The sequence below is a fragment of the Blennius ocellaris genome (genome assembly GCF_963422515.1).
Source record: "Blennius ocellaris genome assembly, chromosome: 13".
NCBI lineage: Eukaryota > Metazoa > Chordata > Actinopteri > Blenniiformes > Blenniidae > Blennius > Blennius ocellaris.
The window spans coordinates 8,751,256-8,766,441 of NC_137662.1; the positions used below are offsets into that span (position 1 = coordinate 8,751,256).

At 43.8% G+C, this 15,186-nt stretch overlaps 1 protein-coding gene across 2 annotated transcripts in view; it reads right to left on the reverse strand.

The window, feature by feature from the left end:
• The window catches only part of meis1b (Meis homeobox 1 b), an 84,798-nt gene that overhangs the window by 45,761 nt on the left and 23,851 nt on the right, over window positions 1–15,186 (reverse strand). For both annotated transcript variants that reach the window (XM_080508154.1, XM_080508155.1), the window contains exon 8: window positions 1,650–1,795. In XM_080508154.1, coding sequence (XP_080364280.1) covers window positions 1,650–1,795 — 146 coding nt within the window. The remainder of the gene's footprint in view (window positions 1–1,649; window positions 1,796–15,186) is intronic.

A 15,186-nucleotide genomic window follows, 5' to 3' on the forward strand; every position in this document is an offset into this window, starting at 1 on the left:
CAGACTGGATCATGTTCTGTTCTCCAGACACAGTTAGGAGCTGCATGATGCAAGGCTCAGTTCTTTTAACACAGCTTCACATCATAATTAAGGAATACACTGGAATACATACAGAAACCATGTGATCATTCTCAGCAATAATTAAAGTGGATTTTTAGAATGGACTCATACTAAGGTGTGACATACTCTTTCTTTGTTTTTGTACCATTTCTGCCTTTTTTTTGCACTCTTGCCTCATAGTGAAAAGGGTGTGGGGCCAGAATGGGGCCTTTCTGTGCGGATTTTGCATATTACTGTGTTTTCCCTGGGTACTACAGTTTCTTCCAACAATCTATATTCACATGGAGTTCATTGGTTTATCTTAAATTGCTTATAAGTGTGATATGAGGGTGAGTAGTCGTCTGGCTCGTTAGGTTTGTTGCTTGAATAACTGGTGACCTGTCCAGGGTGTCGCCCATAAACTGGATAAAGTGTTAAAGAAGATGGATGGATGGAAATTGAAGACCTGTCAGTTTCTAGTTTGTATTTCAAAACCAAATGTCTTGAAAATATAAATGTCTGTTGTCCTTAGGATATTTTCTTAAAACGACTATAGCACTGTGGTTTCAAACAAGCCAAAAGTCACACTTATTGTGACCTAATTTGACATATTTGAATGGGTGAAACAATGAGACGTGTGGATGGTCGAGTAAACATTTTGGTGGAACACATCAGGTACTTTTCTGTAGCGTCTGTAAGAAGACTCAAGAATGAATTGGATTGGGAAAAGGATTAATCATGAAAGACTTCATTGGGAAACGTAAGAGTAATTTCAAAATATTATTATTATAGTTGAAGGCCTCATAAAATAGGAAATACGGCATCAGTTTTGAAGTCATGGGTCATTTACTTAGATCCAGTCATACATAAACTGGACCCTGTCATCCTGTGTCATTGAGCCTTTTATAGAACCACTGGTGGAAGGTTTAGACTTAATATAATAAAACTGAATACTTTATTAAACGCTGCCTAAATGCTGCTGATGTATGTATTCCATTTTTTTTTATGGTGGTTTGCTGTTAGCACCTATTTCAATGGTTGTATTGGTAAATCACAGCTAACAGCTTTTGTGCTCTATGCTATATTCGAAAAGAAGTCAAACCAAACCATGGGCCTTCACAGCATCTCAAGTATCTATTAAATAATAGCAGATTTGTTCTTATTAAGGTTCATCTATGTATCTGCAGCTATGGCCACGGGCATCTCTCATTGGCTTCAACCATATTCAGTTTCAGCAGATGAGGAGCAAGAACACAGGCGGCTGAAATCGCCGGCAGATTACACAGGCCTGTGTCTTTGAAGTGTTCACCATACGAACGGGAATACACTGTGAAGACGAGGGGGGAGGTGGAGGGGGCTCTGGCGGGGTGTATGTGAGTACATATGGTTGTATCTAAGGGTGTCTATGTGTGTGTGTTTCTCTGAGTAGCGTACAAATGTATTTGTGTCCAAATGTAAAAAGAAGCAGGGCGAGAAAGTCTGTGCATGAGCTGCAGAGTGAGGATAGCAAAGGATAGCAAAGGATGGCCCATGGCTGCGAATGGAAGCTCCGAACGAATGCGTGACGTGGAAACCAAGGGTTCGCACCGGTGTAGTTTAGTTGCACTCACTGTTAGGTGTTGGAAGAGCCACGCTCTCATGATGTTGGTGGCCACCTTTGGAAAAATCCCTCTCTTCTTGTTGCGTTTCTTTTCTTTATCCGGGTCATCGTCGTCCCCTGTGCTCGGTGAAGCCACGCTGTTGTCCAGGCCGTCACCTGTCACATGACAAGAAACAGGAAGAGACAGTGGGGATCAGACAAACAGTTTGTTTACTTCCTGCATTTGCTGCGCCTCCGCGTTCAAAGGGAATAAATACGATTTCGGAGGAATTCTGGAGGGCTTTGTATGCACAGACGGAGGGGTATAGAGACACAACAATGCCAAGCAGAGAATGGCTGGAAAACAGCACCTCATAAATGCATTCATTTTTAATACATTTATAAATAACCCTGCCTTTCATTTTACTCCCCCCCCCCCCCCCCCCCCCCCCCCTCCGTCACTTGAAAACACAGCAAGCGCTTGCATCTTTCTGCGGAAAAGAGAGTGAGAAGGGGAGCACAAAGGACTTGTAAGGTCGCATTTCCCCACTCTCCCATCCAAGCCCGCGCAGAATTGAAAATGACAGAGAGATTTAGTCTTTATTATCCTGAGGGGAAAATAGTTATTGAAGCGTCGCCCCAGCGCATTCTGCCATTTTACCTGAGGTGGAAAGAGTAACACAGCACTACAAAAGGCAAGGTTGCGAGGAGGGGGAAGGCGGAAAATAAAAGCAAAATAGGTGGAGAAAAAAAAAGAAGTCAGAAGCACAAACAGCCCTAACAAAGCTTGCTGCTTTTCATAACAATGGCGTCATGGATGCTTACAGCAACCTGTAGGGCTTCGATAAGACTCTATTAAGGCCAGTTAACCTCACCTAAGGGGAACACCGAGACAGCTCCGAGTATTTGGGTGCTGAGAGAAAAAGTGAAAGGATGGCGCTTCGTGGGCCTTTTCTCTGCATTCAGACTCAATAACATGACCCCCCCCCCACACACACACACGCACACACACACACACTACACATATGCAAAAGCACCCAATTACTGTATGTTTTCTGTACAGCTCCAGTGGAGAGAAAGAGTCTATTTCCATCTGTGGCTGTGAAAAGCCTAATTGTTATTATCATTATTCAAAAATGCGAGCCACTCTCAATGAAGATGATGATCATAAAAGAAACATGAGGCGACATAAACAAGTGGCGCCCACACCGTTAGAAATTTCATCTGCACATGACTGACTTTTGTCCCGTGTTGCGCCTCTTTCGACTGGAAGTGAGGGGAAGTGAAGACGAGGAGAAAAACACTGAGGCTGTGCGCAGAATTGGATCCAGTTATTTATTGATTACACACAAAGCACTTCTAAAGCTTCTCGGTCTATTCACTACAGCAGAAGCGGATAACTGCAGTGAAGCAGGCCCGCGCTCCACTAACTTGCAGAGGGCGACACCCAGCACCTAGCTAAACCCTAAGCCCCGATTTATTGATAATTAATGGGGATGTTGGCGCTAATCCGGTTGGAGATGACTTTTTTCCAGCCTGCCACATCAATGGAATAATCAAGGGCCTAAAACCCAGGCCTTTGCTCCCCATTACCTCAGGCAAAAGAATTCCTGAAAGCATGCCTGGAGGGCACCTGAATTATATACACCATTAGGAGAGAGAGGCTCTCAACGATCCATACGAAACAACACTCTTGGCTAGCTCTCGCTCTCTCTCCGACTGTTCTGGCAGAAGGAGATACATATGCACACATATTGAAGGCTTTTTAATGAACCTCATGTGGAAGTGGAGGTGATGCTATTGCAAGTGGGGGAGGGAGGGAAAAAAAAAAAACAAGACCCAGGTTTTCATACATGGTGTGATATGGATGCAAAACACCTCCCACTGTACATTGATAATGCACATACGCAAGTAGGGATGCAGAGAGGATTGAGCTAATGTAGCATCTCCAACAGGTAAATAGGTGGATTACAGGAATCAAAACTCGCACTTATCAGATTTTGATGACAGTAACCTCATTCAGCTTCATGTAAGTCAGTCGATGAGACTTGAAATATTGTCATTTTTTTCACAGATTCATGTGTAAAGTATTTATCTGACTATTAGGACATAAGGACTCATTTATAAGATGACGCAGAGAGTTCAGACACTTTCACTGCTCAGTGCTTATATAATCAATTGACAGTGACGTAAACCTAAAAAGCAACATGACAGAAACAATTAGTAATTTTTTTGTTTTTACTTAATCATTAATCAATTACAGTTAGTAAATACCTGATCAATTAATTGATTAACTACTAACCATTGCAGCACTACAGTCACAAGCACATGCGCACACAATGTGCACCATTCACACAGCTTCCCTGCCATTCTCCTCAAAAACACACTCACATACCAAGCTTCAGTTACATCATTAGCCTGGGACAAATGCAGCCGGAGCTTAACAAGTGAGTTATTTTTTTTCCGACTGTTTCAGGGCTAAAATTCACCCACCATTCTGTCTCTCTCTTCCTCTCTCCATCTCTCCGCCTGGTGGAAAAGAGGGGTGAGCTGAGCCGAGGCCCTGTAATCTAAGACCAGATTTTCATTGGAAGCAAATGCTTTCAATCCGTTGTAAAGACCGGCTCATGTTCAGCAAAGCCTACAATAACAAACCTAGGGGCTTGTCCCATGCGAGTTGGGAAAACAGAAGCAAACGGCCGGAGTACCAGCTCAGAGTGTGAGCGAGTGAGCGAGCGAGGGAGTGAGCGAGCACGCATGCGAGTGAGCAAGTGGGAGAGTCAGTGAGCAGACAAGCTCAGGGAAGAGGTGAGATGTCATGAGAAGCATGAAGAGAAGGGGAAACGGGGGAGTATACAAAAAGAGGGTCGAGGAAGCACAAACATAATAAAAAAAAAAGGTGTATGCTCATGAGAAACTGTAGTGCGGCGCTAATAATTACTTGCTACCATTTTTGTCGCCCTGTACCGAGACTGAAGTCAGACAGGGAAACATTAACACCTCCCATATTCCTTTCTCTCCCCTCCCCTATACTTCCAAGTCTGACCTGTAGACTCTTGCTTTACATGGGGAGGGGGGTCTGGCGAAGGGCCATCAATTTTATTGGCATTTCCATTTTCAGTGCAATTTGATACCAATCACCTCGACAAGGTCTGGGGCTAATTTCTGCTTTTCTCTAACCCCGTAAGTGAGGAGAGAGCAGGAGGTAAGAGGGAGAGAAAAGGGAAAGGCTGGCAACCAGGAGGGGTGAAGCAGAAAAGGTGCTGAAGCTGTGTCTGCCAGACATGTTGAGGAAATGTCATTGGCTTTACCAAAGCGCATCAGAGATGAACAGAGAGAGAGAGAGAGAGAGAGAGAAAGTGAATAAGACCAGAAGAAATAGAGATAGTGAGGAAACATGAGAAAAAGGGGAGACGGATAGTGGATTATTCAGTGAGGGGTGGAAAGTGGTGAACAAAATAGAGGAAGCTGAAACTGACAGATGCAATGAAGAAGGAGAAAATAATAGGGAGGAAGGGGAAGAGATGCTGTTGCATGCTGGAGTTAATCAGCTGAAAAAAATCAAACACACACACACACAGTTGCTGTAATGCAGATATATTCTTTCTCTCTTTCTTAGGCTTTAGAGGTCATATTTTCGCAACGCTCTTTTACAACTGATATACCGTAAGTGGTAAAACACATCCACTATTTTACGTTTCTATCCAATAACAGCATTGTGCCATCTTGGACACGGTGTCATCTGGATGATTATAAATCTGGGAACTTTTCTCTTTCTATAGTTTTCCAGAGTAGTCAAAGAGATTGTTGGCAAAACTGCACAATGTTGTGCTTGTCAGGTTATGTCGACAGTTCTTGCTTAAAGTCACACATAAACAGGGAAAGTAGGGCAACGTGAAGACAGAACAATGTCTCTATAAGCCATGAGGTGATAAAGCGGTTGTGTGTGGTGTTTTGATATGTGTGATCACTAAAGTGGAGTACTCCAACACTGACTATTTTGATATTCTAAGGTGGCATCCTGAATCATCAGCATGCTAAGAAAATAATCAATTTAACTTCATGACAGTAGGACTTACTTAAGTGACATGATAGTCTGTCAACATGATGTCTCAGCCAATAAGCCTTTGAGTCGGTCACAAAGACAGTTGCCCAGTATGTTATCCCGTCAACCAGTAAACTATTTTGTCAGCCAGTTAGTCTACGAAGCCACCAAGTCAGTCAGCTCTTGAGTCAGTCAGTCATAGCCCAGGCTTGTCAGTCAGGTGCTTAGTCAGACAGTCAATCAGTCTGTCAGAAATGTAGCCAGGCAGATAGTAAGCCCCCTCATTCAATGGCCTAGTCAGTCTCTCTCCATATACAGGCTGCCAGCCTTATTAAGAGCATCAGCAGGCTGCAACCCGAGGCTGCATGCATACAGTGAGGGGTAGCTAAGTTAGCAAGCGCCAGCGTCCCCACAAGGAAGAGCCACAGGCACAACTCTGGGCCCTGCCAACTGATCAGCTATGACAATGCCTTTGCAACTAGTTCGAGGAGGGGCTGGAAGGACGAGGGGAGTTGAATCAATGCAGGACAGTAGGGGTGCATGTTTGTCAGTGAGGAATGTATGCATGCATGGATGTGCATTCGTCTGTATGTGTGCGTCTCTCCCTCCCTCAGTCTTGAGCTGCCTTTCTTTATGCGTGTTTCCAGCCACAGAAGGTCTGTGTTTATGCACGCGCGGCTGTGTGAATATGACTGCATGCGCGCGCATGTGTGTGGCAATTAGGAGCAGGCCACTGACTGGAAGGAGCCAGGGGCAGTTGAAATGCCCCGGGGCCAACCAAGGGAAGGAATATTTTATCAGTCCCCTCGCACGCTGGATACACAAATACACACTTGCACACAAACACACATACGCGCACACACTTTGAGCAAACAGATAATGACGTCGAAATTAGGTTAGCTTTCTCAATGCATTTCCGTGAGCTTCATTAGCATTAGCTAAACAGACACTTCAGTGCTCATTCAGCTTCGATGGATTTTATATAAGCCTTTCTGCCACTTCATGTTTCATTCTTACATTCCCAATTCCTTCTTCATTACTTTTTCTCTCTGTCTGCTGGACTGTGGGTGAGAGTGGAGGGTATTTGCACAGGACTGGGGATGTAACAGTGGGGCATTGTTGTATATTTTTCACTGTAGGCTCTTTCTTTATTTGGAAATCAAAAAGCACCTTTCTGATTAAATGTGGCCTGAAGGTGATCATAGTGAGCTATTATCAATATGCTCACCCCTTCTTCACTATTTCTTCTCCTACTACCTGCTATGTGTCTTTATCACGTCTCTACATCTCTCTGTCTTAAGGCATACCCTGGCATTATCAAGCAGTATCTAGGCTAATCTGTTATGGTCTGTTTATAAACCATCTTCCATCACAAGACACACACTGGTACTACCTGCCCCCTGTGCTTAGGCACACATGCCATTACGAGGTGTCAGCCATTTTTCTGCTGCCTGGCAAATTAACATACACAGATTCACTAGTCATTCATCTGCGAACAGTGATCTTGTCAGACTCGTCGCTTCTAGCACTATGCCAGAGAATTATGACATTTAGCTTTCTAATAATTTTTCCCTTCATCGAAGCACTGCCGAGATGAGGAATACGGGTTATGAATATTAGCTTTGTGCCAGATGTCATGAGTGACATCCTGTGTGAGGAATCATTCACAGATGGCTAAACGTTTTTGGAGGATACAGTGAGATGTTTTTGCAAGTTTTTATAGGCTGTGGATGGACTGAGAGGAAGAGGAGTGCACGCAGGTCTTCTGAGCTTGTGACAATGCATTTAGCATAAAAGTAAGAGAGAGAAAGAGAGAGAAAGACAACGCATGTGTTTCACTGCATGAGTGCAAGTGACCTGAAGCTGATCTCTCATAGGCCACTCCTCGAGTTTCACACCACAGAAAGCTCACATGACCCTGGGTTGGCTGCCCAGGCAAGGCCCAGGCCTCAGGGGCCTGCTATCCTGTTCCACATGGGATACACACATCTCATATTGGCAGGCGAGAAATTCATACATACACACACACTTAAAACATGATACACACACACACACACACACACACACGCACGCACGCACGCACACACACACACACACACACACGCACCCATACACACACTTGCCGAGGCACGGTCACTGAAGTGCTCTCCCTCTTACTCCGGCTTTTTTCTCGCACTCACACAGAAATGCACACACACCACACATTTTTGCACAAACACACATACATTACATTCCCAGAAATCCTCAGAGGGGTAAAGAAGGGCTCGCAAGAGGGAGGGAGGAAAGAAAAAAAAAAGTGGCATTTATTGTATTCAGGCCATTCATAAGCTCTAGACTTGAAGAGGGGGTGTTCAAGGGGGCTTGCAGGCAGTGGGGGGTTCCCTTTGCATGGGTCTGTAGGCCCCTCCCACCTCCAAAAATTCTCAACATGCAGGAATTCCTTGCAATACATTTTCCAAGTCGCGGTACATTTTCAAAAGAGACTCTCCCGTACTGCACCAAAAACAGACACACAATTAAAACATACTAACACACATTAATTTCCCAGGATTGTTCGCAAGGCAACTTCCCAAAGTATTCTAAACCAACACACATGCACACCCACACGACGGCACTTCAATACAAAACACTCTCTGTGACCAATGCTGTTTCGCCTCCCTTTTCATCCCGGGGAGGTGGAGAGATGGAGAGAAATCCCCATGACCATTCTGCGGATAATGACATGCGCTGTCGACAAAACAATATGGCTAAGTCTAGACTTCCCTTCCTGCCTTTGCCAGAGAGACTTTCCAATGTTTTCAGATAACACTCAAGCCATTGAACTGGGATCACATCACTTGAAATCACTGTAGGACATACGTTGGATGGATTATCTAAAAATTGTTTATGCAGACTAAAGAAAGTTATCATAAAAAGAAAAGATGAGCCATTTCAGGTAAACAAGCAGGGGCGAGCTAAGTAATTGCTTCCTGTAATCAAAGACAATTCCACTGAAGTAATTACAGTAAATAAGTGTTTTTCACTAACAAAGCCAGTTACTTTAAATGATGACAGTTTTGTGGATCAGCACTGACAGAGTCAATAATGACAGTGACTGGTGAGTCATTTACAAGAGTTATTTGTAATTAAAGCACACTGGAGACTTGGTGCTGTGAGAATCTGAGCCAAGTTTAGAGCAATTATTTCATTTGTGCTGATCTGATGAGGAGGGAATCAGAAAGTCAGACAAAGAGAACGTGTTTAACAAACAAGAACAAAGAAAAGCCACACAAGCCTGCTATCATAATTATGAGTTAATTAAAAGTGTTGGTGAAAACCTGAGGTTTGTGAGATCTACGTGGCTGGTTGAACTGCATTGCATTCTTCCAGAGTGCATGTCAACATACGGTTTATGTTAACATGTGCAAGGGTGGGATTAAACAATGTCAAAAGACAGACGCACAAGAGGTAAACACAATGTTTTATCAATTTTAGAGGTTAAATAGTTTATTGGGACAGTAAATACACACTAAACAACGTATTGCTGAACTTTCGCTGTCTCGAATTTAAAAATATGTTGCTCTTCAGTGTATTATATGACTCAATATGTCTGTCTACAGGCCTGCATGGTGGGGTAGTGGGTAACGCAGTTAGTAGCACATGTTTTCCCATTGTGCGTCTAAGTTTTCTCCACAATAAAAAAAGAAGCACTTTTCAGTCACGGTTAACCGGTGACTTTAAACGTTTTACTCCATCCAGGGATGGATGGACGGATGGATGTTTCAGACAAACATCAAGCCATGCGAAGACATCAGACAGGGTTCTGGGAAATCGTGCAGATTTTTCACACCACTTTATGACATTTCAGAGACCAAATGATTAACCTTTTATAAATTATTGACTATTACACTTGTGTTAATGGTCATTTGCTCTTTGAAAGTGTTCCTGTGCTGCTGTGTTATGGTCCAGGCCCATTCTCTGCTGGCCATGAGCAGTGGGAGGTTGGGTAGGGGGGATCAGGCCTGTTGACATAGCCATAGGTGATGGCAAAAATGTCAGTGTAAATGTGACTGCTCTCTCTGTGCCATTTTCCCGTAAAGGGTCATCACCACAGGCTGCCTGACACGCTGGAAACTGCCTCAAGCACAGGGCACCGACACGACATTAAACTGCAGTATGCCTCCGCACACACACGCACACGCACGTGCATGCACTCACACACACACCGACTCCCCTTTATTCCCACTTCCAGATCAGTTGAGAAAGAAAGAATGAGAGAGAGAACGAGACAGACGGTACAAGCTAAAATGAAAGTGTAGGGCGACGAATTCACCCTTTCATGTTGAGCACTTTTGCTGTGTAACTATTGATTTTTCCCCTCTTGCCTTTGTGTTGCCGTTTTCTTTCTTTCTTTTTTTTTCTCCCAACCTAAAGATAGAAGGCCAGACTCAGTTCAAATGGGAGCACTTGTCAGGGGGGCCCACAGATTATTTGCCTCAGTGAAGGGAAATCCTCACAAAAACACTCAGACAAACACACAACCTGGTAAGATTTCCAAAATTGCTTCTCTTTTGCCATTTTACCACTTTTAACTCGCAACTGTTTCACAGCCTATCAGATAGATTTTGACACCTTCGACTCACGAAAGGTTCAGTCAAACTCGTCACAGCGCGAACTGACACAGAGAGGAGAGGAGAGTCAAATGGACTATGGAAGAAGAAGGGTGGAAGGGGGGAAGGGATGTCAGAGAGGACAACGAATATAACAAAAGCTAAGAGCACTTAACAGCACAATGGCACGGCGGTCCTTTCCAAAAGTCAGCTGATGTGCTGAAGGGCATTCCAAGTCCTTCAATACATACAAAGAGAGGGAACCTTCAGCTAATCTGCAGGAAAAACATCCTCTTTGACTTTGTCATGGAGTAACATCTGGTAAATACAGTTTTTCAGCATGAGAAAACTAGATAAAATGGAGGAACATAATTCGACTATAAATATCCTTCTGTCAAACGTCAGGCACTAAGCTGGAGTATCCATGTGTGATTTTACCATCTAACTTCAATAATGCATCAAAGCAGAAAGTGGAGTGAAGTTAAAAGCGAAAATGTTTAATTCCAATACCAACTGATCTATTCTGCCTGTAATCTTGCCTTCATGTTTGGGCTGAAGCTCCTCTGAACAAAGTAACTGGCTGAGACAGAAGAACAGGTTGTCGATCCGTCTCACCTTGTCCATAAATGTCCTTGGGCAAGAAACTAAACTCCAAATGGAGGTTGAGCAACTTAAATGGCAGCTGGGTGAATGTCACTGTTACTATTCACCAAAGTTTTCCAGTTCGTGCTTTAGAGCTACTGTATGTAGGACTTGACTATCTTTACAGCACAGCTTCTGATAAACACTTTTAATACACATGGATTTTCCCACTCATACTAACCTATCAGCACCCGCCAAACTGCAGTATGTAGTTAGATAATACAGGCACGCTAACCCTGCGGTGGCACGGGCTAATAATAGCGCATTAGCTTCCAGTGAGTGTTCTAATTTTTTTTTTCCCATTTAATGTTTTTGTAATAATAGAAGGTTTTAGTATTATGAGGGAGTATAAAATAGTCTGCATCCACAGCTTTGGCTTAATGAAGGGGTGGTGGAGAAAACAAGATAAGTCATTATCGCCGCTACAACCTACTCTGTGTAAATAAATATTTGTAAGTGTTGAGTCGTTGTATTTACATTTTAGGGTTTTAGGAATTATTCTTTTTTAAATGAGTAAACAAGCTGATGGCTGCTGCAAAGTAAGTGTGTACAATTTTTAATCATAAGGTGCACTCTTCAAGACTACTTTCTCAAGCGATCACAAGTTTAAGTATCACATTTACTTTGTACTTCATTGCGTCTTCATGTCCTCCTCCTTGTCATGTCCTTGATAGGTACAGGATGTGTGACTGTGGGGATGTGGGGGACTTGTAGTCCTATCAGCCTACCCATACGTAGCCCTGATAAGACTTTTGGACACAGGCAGAGGAAGAGGAAGCGAGTGGGTTTACTGCAGTCTTCCTTCTATGGAGCATGAGCCCATGTGGACGGGTGTGATATGCCCCCCGTGGACGCCGGCGGCCTCGCCACACAGTCCCTCCAAGTCACTTCCTGAGAGAGCCAGCCCTCTCCGAGGGTGACTTCCTGTAAAAGTATGACCTCTCGGCCGCTCAAGAGTATGTCAGTGGAACAAAGACCCGGGACTGCCCATGGGAGCCAGTGTGGACAATTTATATATGCACTTTGTGTGTGTGTGTGTGTGTGTGTGTGTGTGCGTGCGTGCGTGCGTGCGTGCGTGCGTGCGTGCGTGCGTGCGTGCATGTGTGTGTGCGTGCGTGTGCTTAACACCGCCATTCAGGCCTTTACTCCAAAGGTTATCACTAGTTAGGATCTCTGCCCCCAGTCCCTGCTCATCTCTTTGAGTTTCACTGGCTCGGAGCAAGATGGGACGATCAAGTTACATCCAAAGGTGTGCGCTCGCAAGTGTGCGTATCGCTAGTGGCATGCATTGTGTTGCTTCGCAAACACACACAGTCAACAGCCATGCTGCCCTCCAGGACACCCTACCGCTCTTATGTTTATCTACAGGTATTTGTTATCTAGGCCTTTTCTTCCCTCTTTCTGCTTCTCTAAACTTTTAGGAAAGCCTGCTGTGGTCTTTATCTCACAGTTAAACCCCTATAGCAAGTATCCATGTCAAAAGGACTAACAGGAAGGGGTCTCTCGGGGCACAATGTTTGGTCTGGGTCAGCTTTGGGTCAAGCTTTGACCCACTTGACTTGCATTAATCCACTCGTTACCTCCAACTTATTCCAAAACAGAGAACCTGGATTTAAAATCACACTATCTCAAGCATGGTACACCAAGTCCCCACTTGGTGGTTGAAACCATTCGTTAAACAAATTGGTTGTCGGCATGATTACACCACTATTCATTTCAAGCATCTATGATGAAGTCTCAAATAATCATGGCATTTATCAGATCTTAATACACTGCTCCACTTTGACCAATGAGTGACCAGATGCATTTAAATAATGTTTTAGAAGGTGCATGTGTCATTTACGGGTTATAAAATAAGCCCTAACAAAAAAATTACCTGGCGTCGACCTATATCTAGTGATAAAGGAAATCTACCGGGATGCAGGTCGTAACCAAAAATGGCGCTTCTGCTGGTGTTTTCTTGGCATGAAATTGGCTTTGTGTGGGTGCCGTTTGGAGAGCCGGCTGGTAAATTCTCCCCTCCTTTTGTTAAGAAAGGGGGGGGACTCCATGCATAATGGTCTTAGCAAGGGAGGTCTGGAACTGTGTCCATAAATTGAATTATTTCAATTTGAGGGAGAGAGTGAGAGAATAATGGAGAGTCGCTGTGAGAGTGTGTGTTGCATTTACTTGTGAACATATGCATGTGTGTCGATGGAGAGGGTCTCATTTCTATTCCTCTGCAGGGCTCATATGTACAAGTGAGAATATAAACCAAGTAGCAAAAGATTACAGAAGAGGCCAAATGTTACCTTGGTGGTAGAATCTCGAGTAATAGATGAAAGCAGACTGCTGAATGGGAGTCACAGCCATGTCCTGTCTGAACATTACACTTTCAGTACAACATACTGTACATTTCCTCACCTCAATGTGATTAAACCCAGCCACCCCAAAAAATGTTAATGGTCTTTGAGAATTTGTGTGGTTTTATGAAGTAAACATCCAACTTGACAAATGCAGAAACAACAGATATGTGGATGTGTTTGATTGTATTTGTGGGCATGTTGGTGTGTTGCGGTATAGGTGGGGGTGGGGTGAAATATTCCTGACACAATATAATCGGCGGGGGACCATATGGCAAACTGGCAGCAGGCTATTTATCCTTATCCTCTTTGGAGGCTAAAATTAGCACTTTGCTGTTTGTAGCTTTAAGCTGGACTCCAACCACTTTGATAGTGTTAATAAGAAAGAAAGAAAGAAAGAAAGGAAAAAAAACAACACAGGCCAGTTGCCAAATACTCCCTTTCTCTATTTCCTTAACTTTCTGTAACCCTGTTTGTTTTTCATCCCTCTATTTAAACCATTCATTCAAAGGGACCAAAACAGACCTGATTTTTTCTTTCTTTTAAATCATCTCATGCTCAAGTCACCAGCAAGAATTGTATTAATATCATAGAAGTGTTGCTTGAGCCAGGTTCCCTCTACAAGCTTATGTGTCAGGAAAGCCAGGATTTCCTGAACACGGACCCCCTTGGCTAGCTTAAGAGCGTAGGATGATGGGGCTAATCTCTTTATCAAAAGCTTAAATAAACGTTGGTGTGCTGTGCATGTGTGTGTGTGTGTGTGTGTGTGTGTGTGTGTGTGTGTGTGTGTGTGTGTGTGTGTGTGTGTGTGTGTGTGTGTGTGTGTGTGTGTGTGTGTGTGTGTGTGAGTGTGTGTGTGTGTGTGTGAGTGTGTGTGTGTGTGTGTGTGTGTGTGTGTGTGTGTGTGTGTGTGTGTGTGTGTGTGTGTGTGTGTGTGTGTGTGTGTGTTGCTTGTTTGTGTGTGTTCTTGTGTGTGCCAAGGGGCCAAACAATGCTTCTCCACTGAACAAAGTGCTAATACCCTGTCTCTTTGCACTCCCCCTCCCTTTTCCATTCCTTCTCTCTTTTTCCTCTCATTCTCTGCATAGCAGCCAATGGCCATATCTGTGCAAAATTAGGACTCTTTATTGTAAATATTTCCAATAGAGACAGTTGGCAAATGCACATGGAAAAAGCTCATCTATACTCTTGCTTCTGTCATCCACGGGCAGAGTTGATAGCCTGAATTCTCCACTCTTCCAGACAGCTATAAGGGTTTTCCCTGAAAAGTTAACATCTATCTGATCAGAGGCCTCCTGGGCCCTGAGCTCAGCTCGTTTTCAAGAGAGGAGGAGGAGGAAGAAAGAGACACAGTCAGCAGAGAGAGCAATGCAAAGACAGGCGGAGGAGAGAGAGAGAGAGAGAGAGAGAGAGAGAGAGAGAGAGAGAGAGAGAGAGAGAGAGAGAGAGAGAGAGAGAGAGAGAGAGAGAGTTTAAGGTCGTTTTATGAGCCAGATATAATGTGTTGTGACACATCAGCAATGATTCGCTGTGATTTTACTGTCAGATTCCTTATGAACCTCCACTGCCGCGATTAAGAGCCAGGGCATTTTCTGTCTGTGAGAGCCTGTATGTGGGTGTTTAGGCCATGGCAAGGACACAAGATCCTTCACACACACATACTTCAGCATTTCTTAAAGGGAACATTTATTAAAACAATGGCTACCTAGCTCCTTAGCATAACCTTGATCGTTACAACTAAATTTACGACAGTAACCCCTCATGCTTACCGCAATCCTTTTATATCCTCGGCCTCAAAACTCAATTTAACAGCTTAAAAATCTATTTTTTAAAAAGTTGTGGGGTCCAGTAATTTCCTGTCTTCTAGTTTTGAACGCCTCATTTTAAAGGTAAAACTTGGGCACGCACACAGATGTACACACACCTTTGCACACATGTGGCATTTTCTTG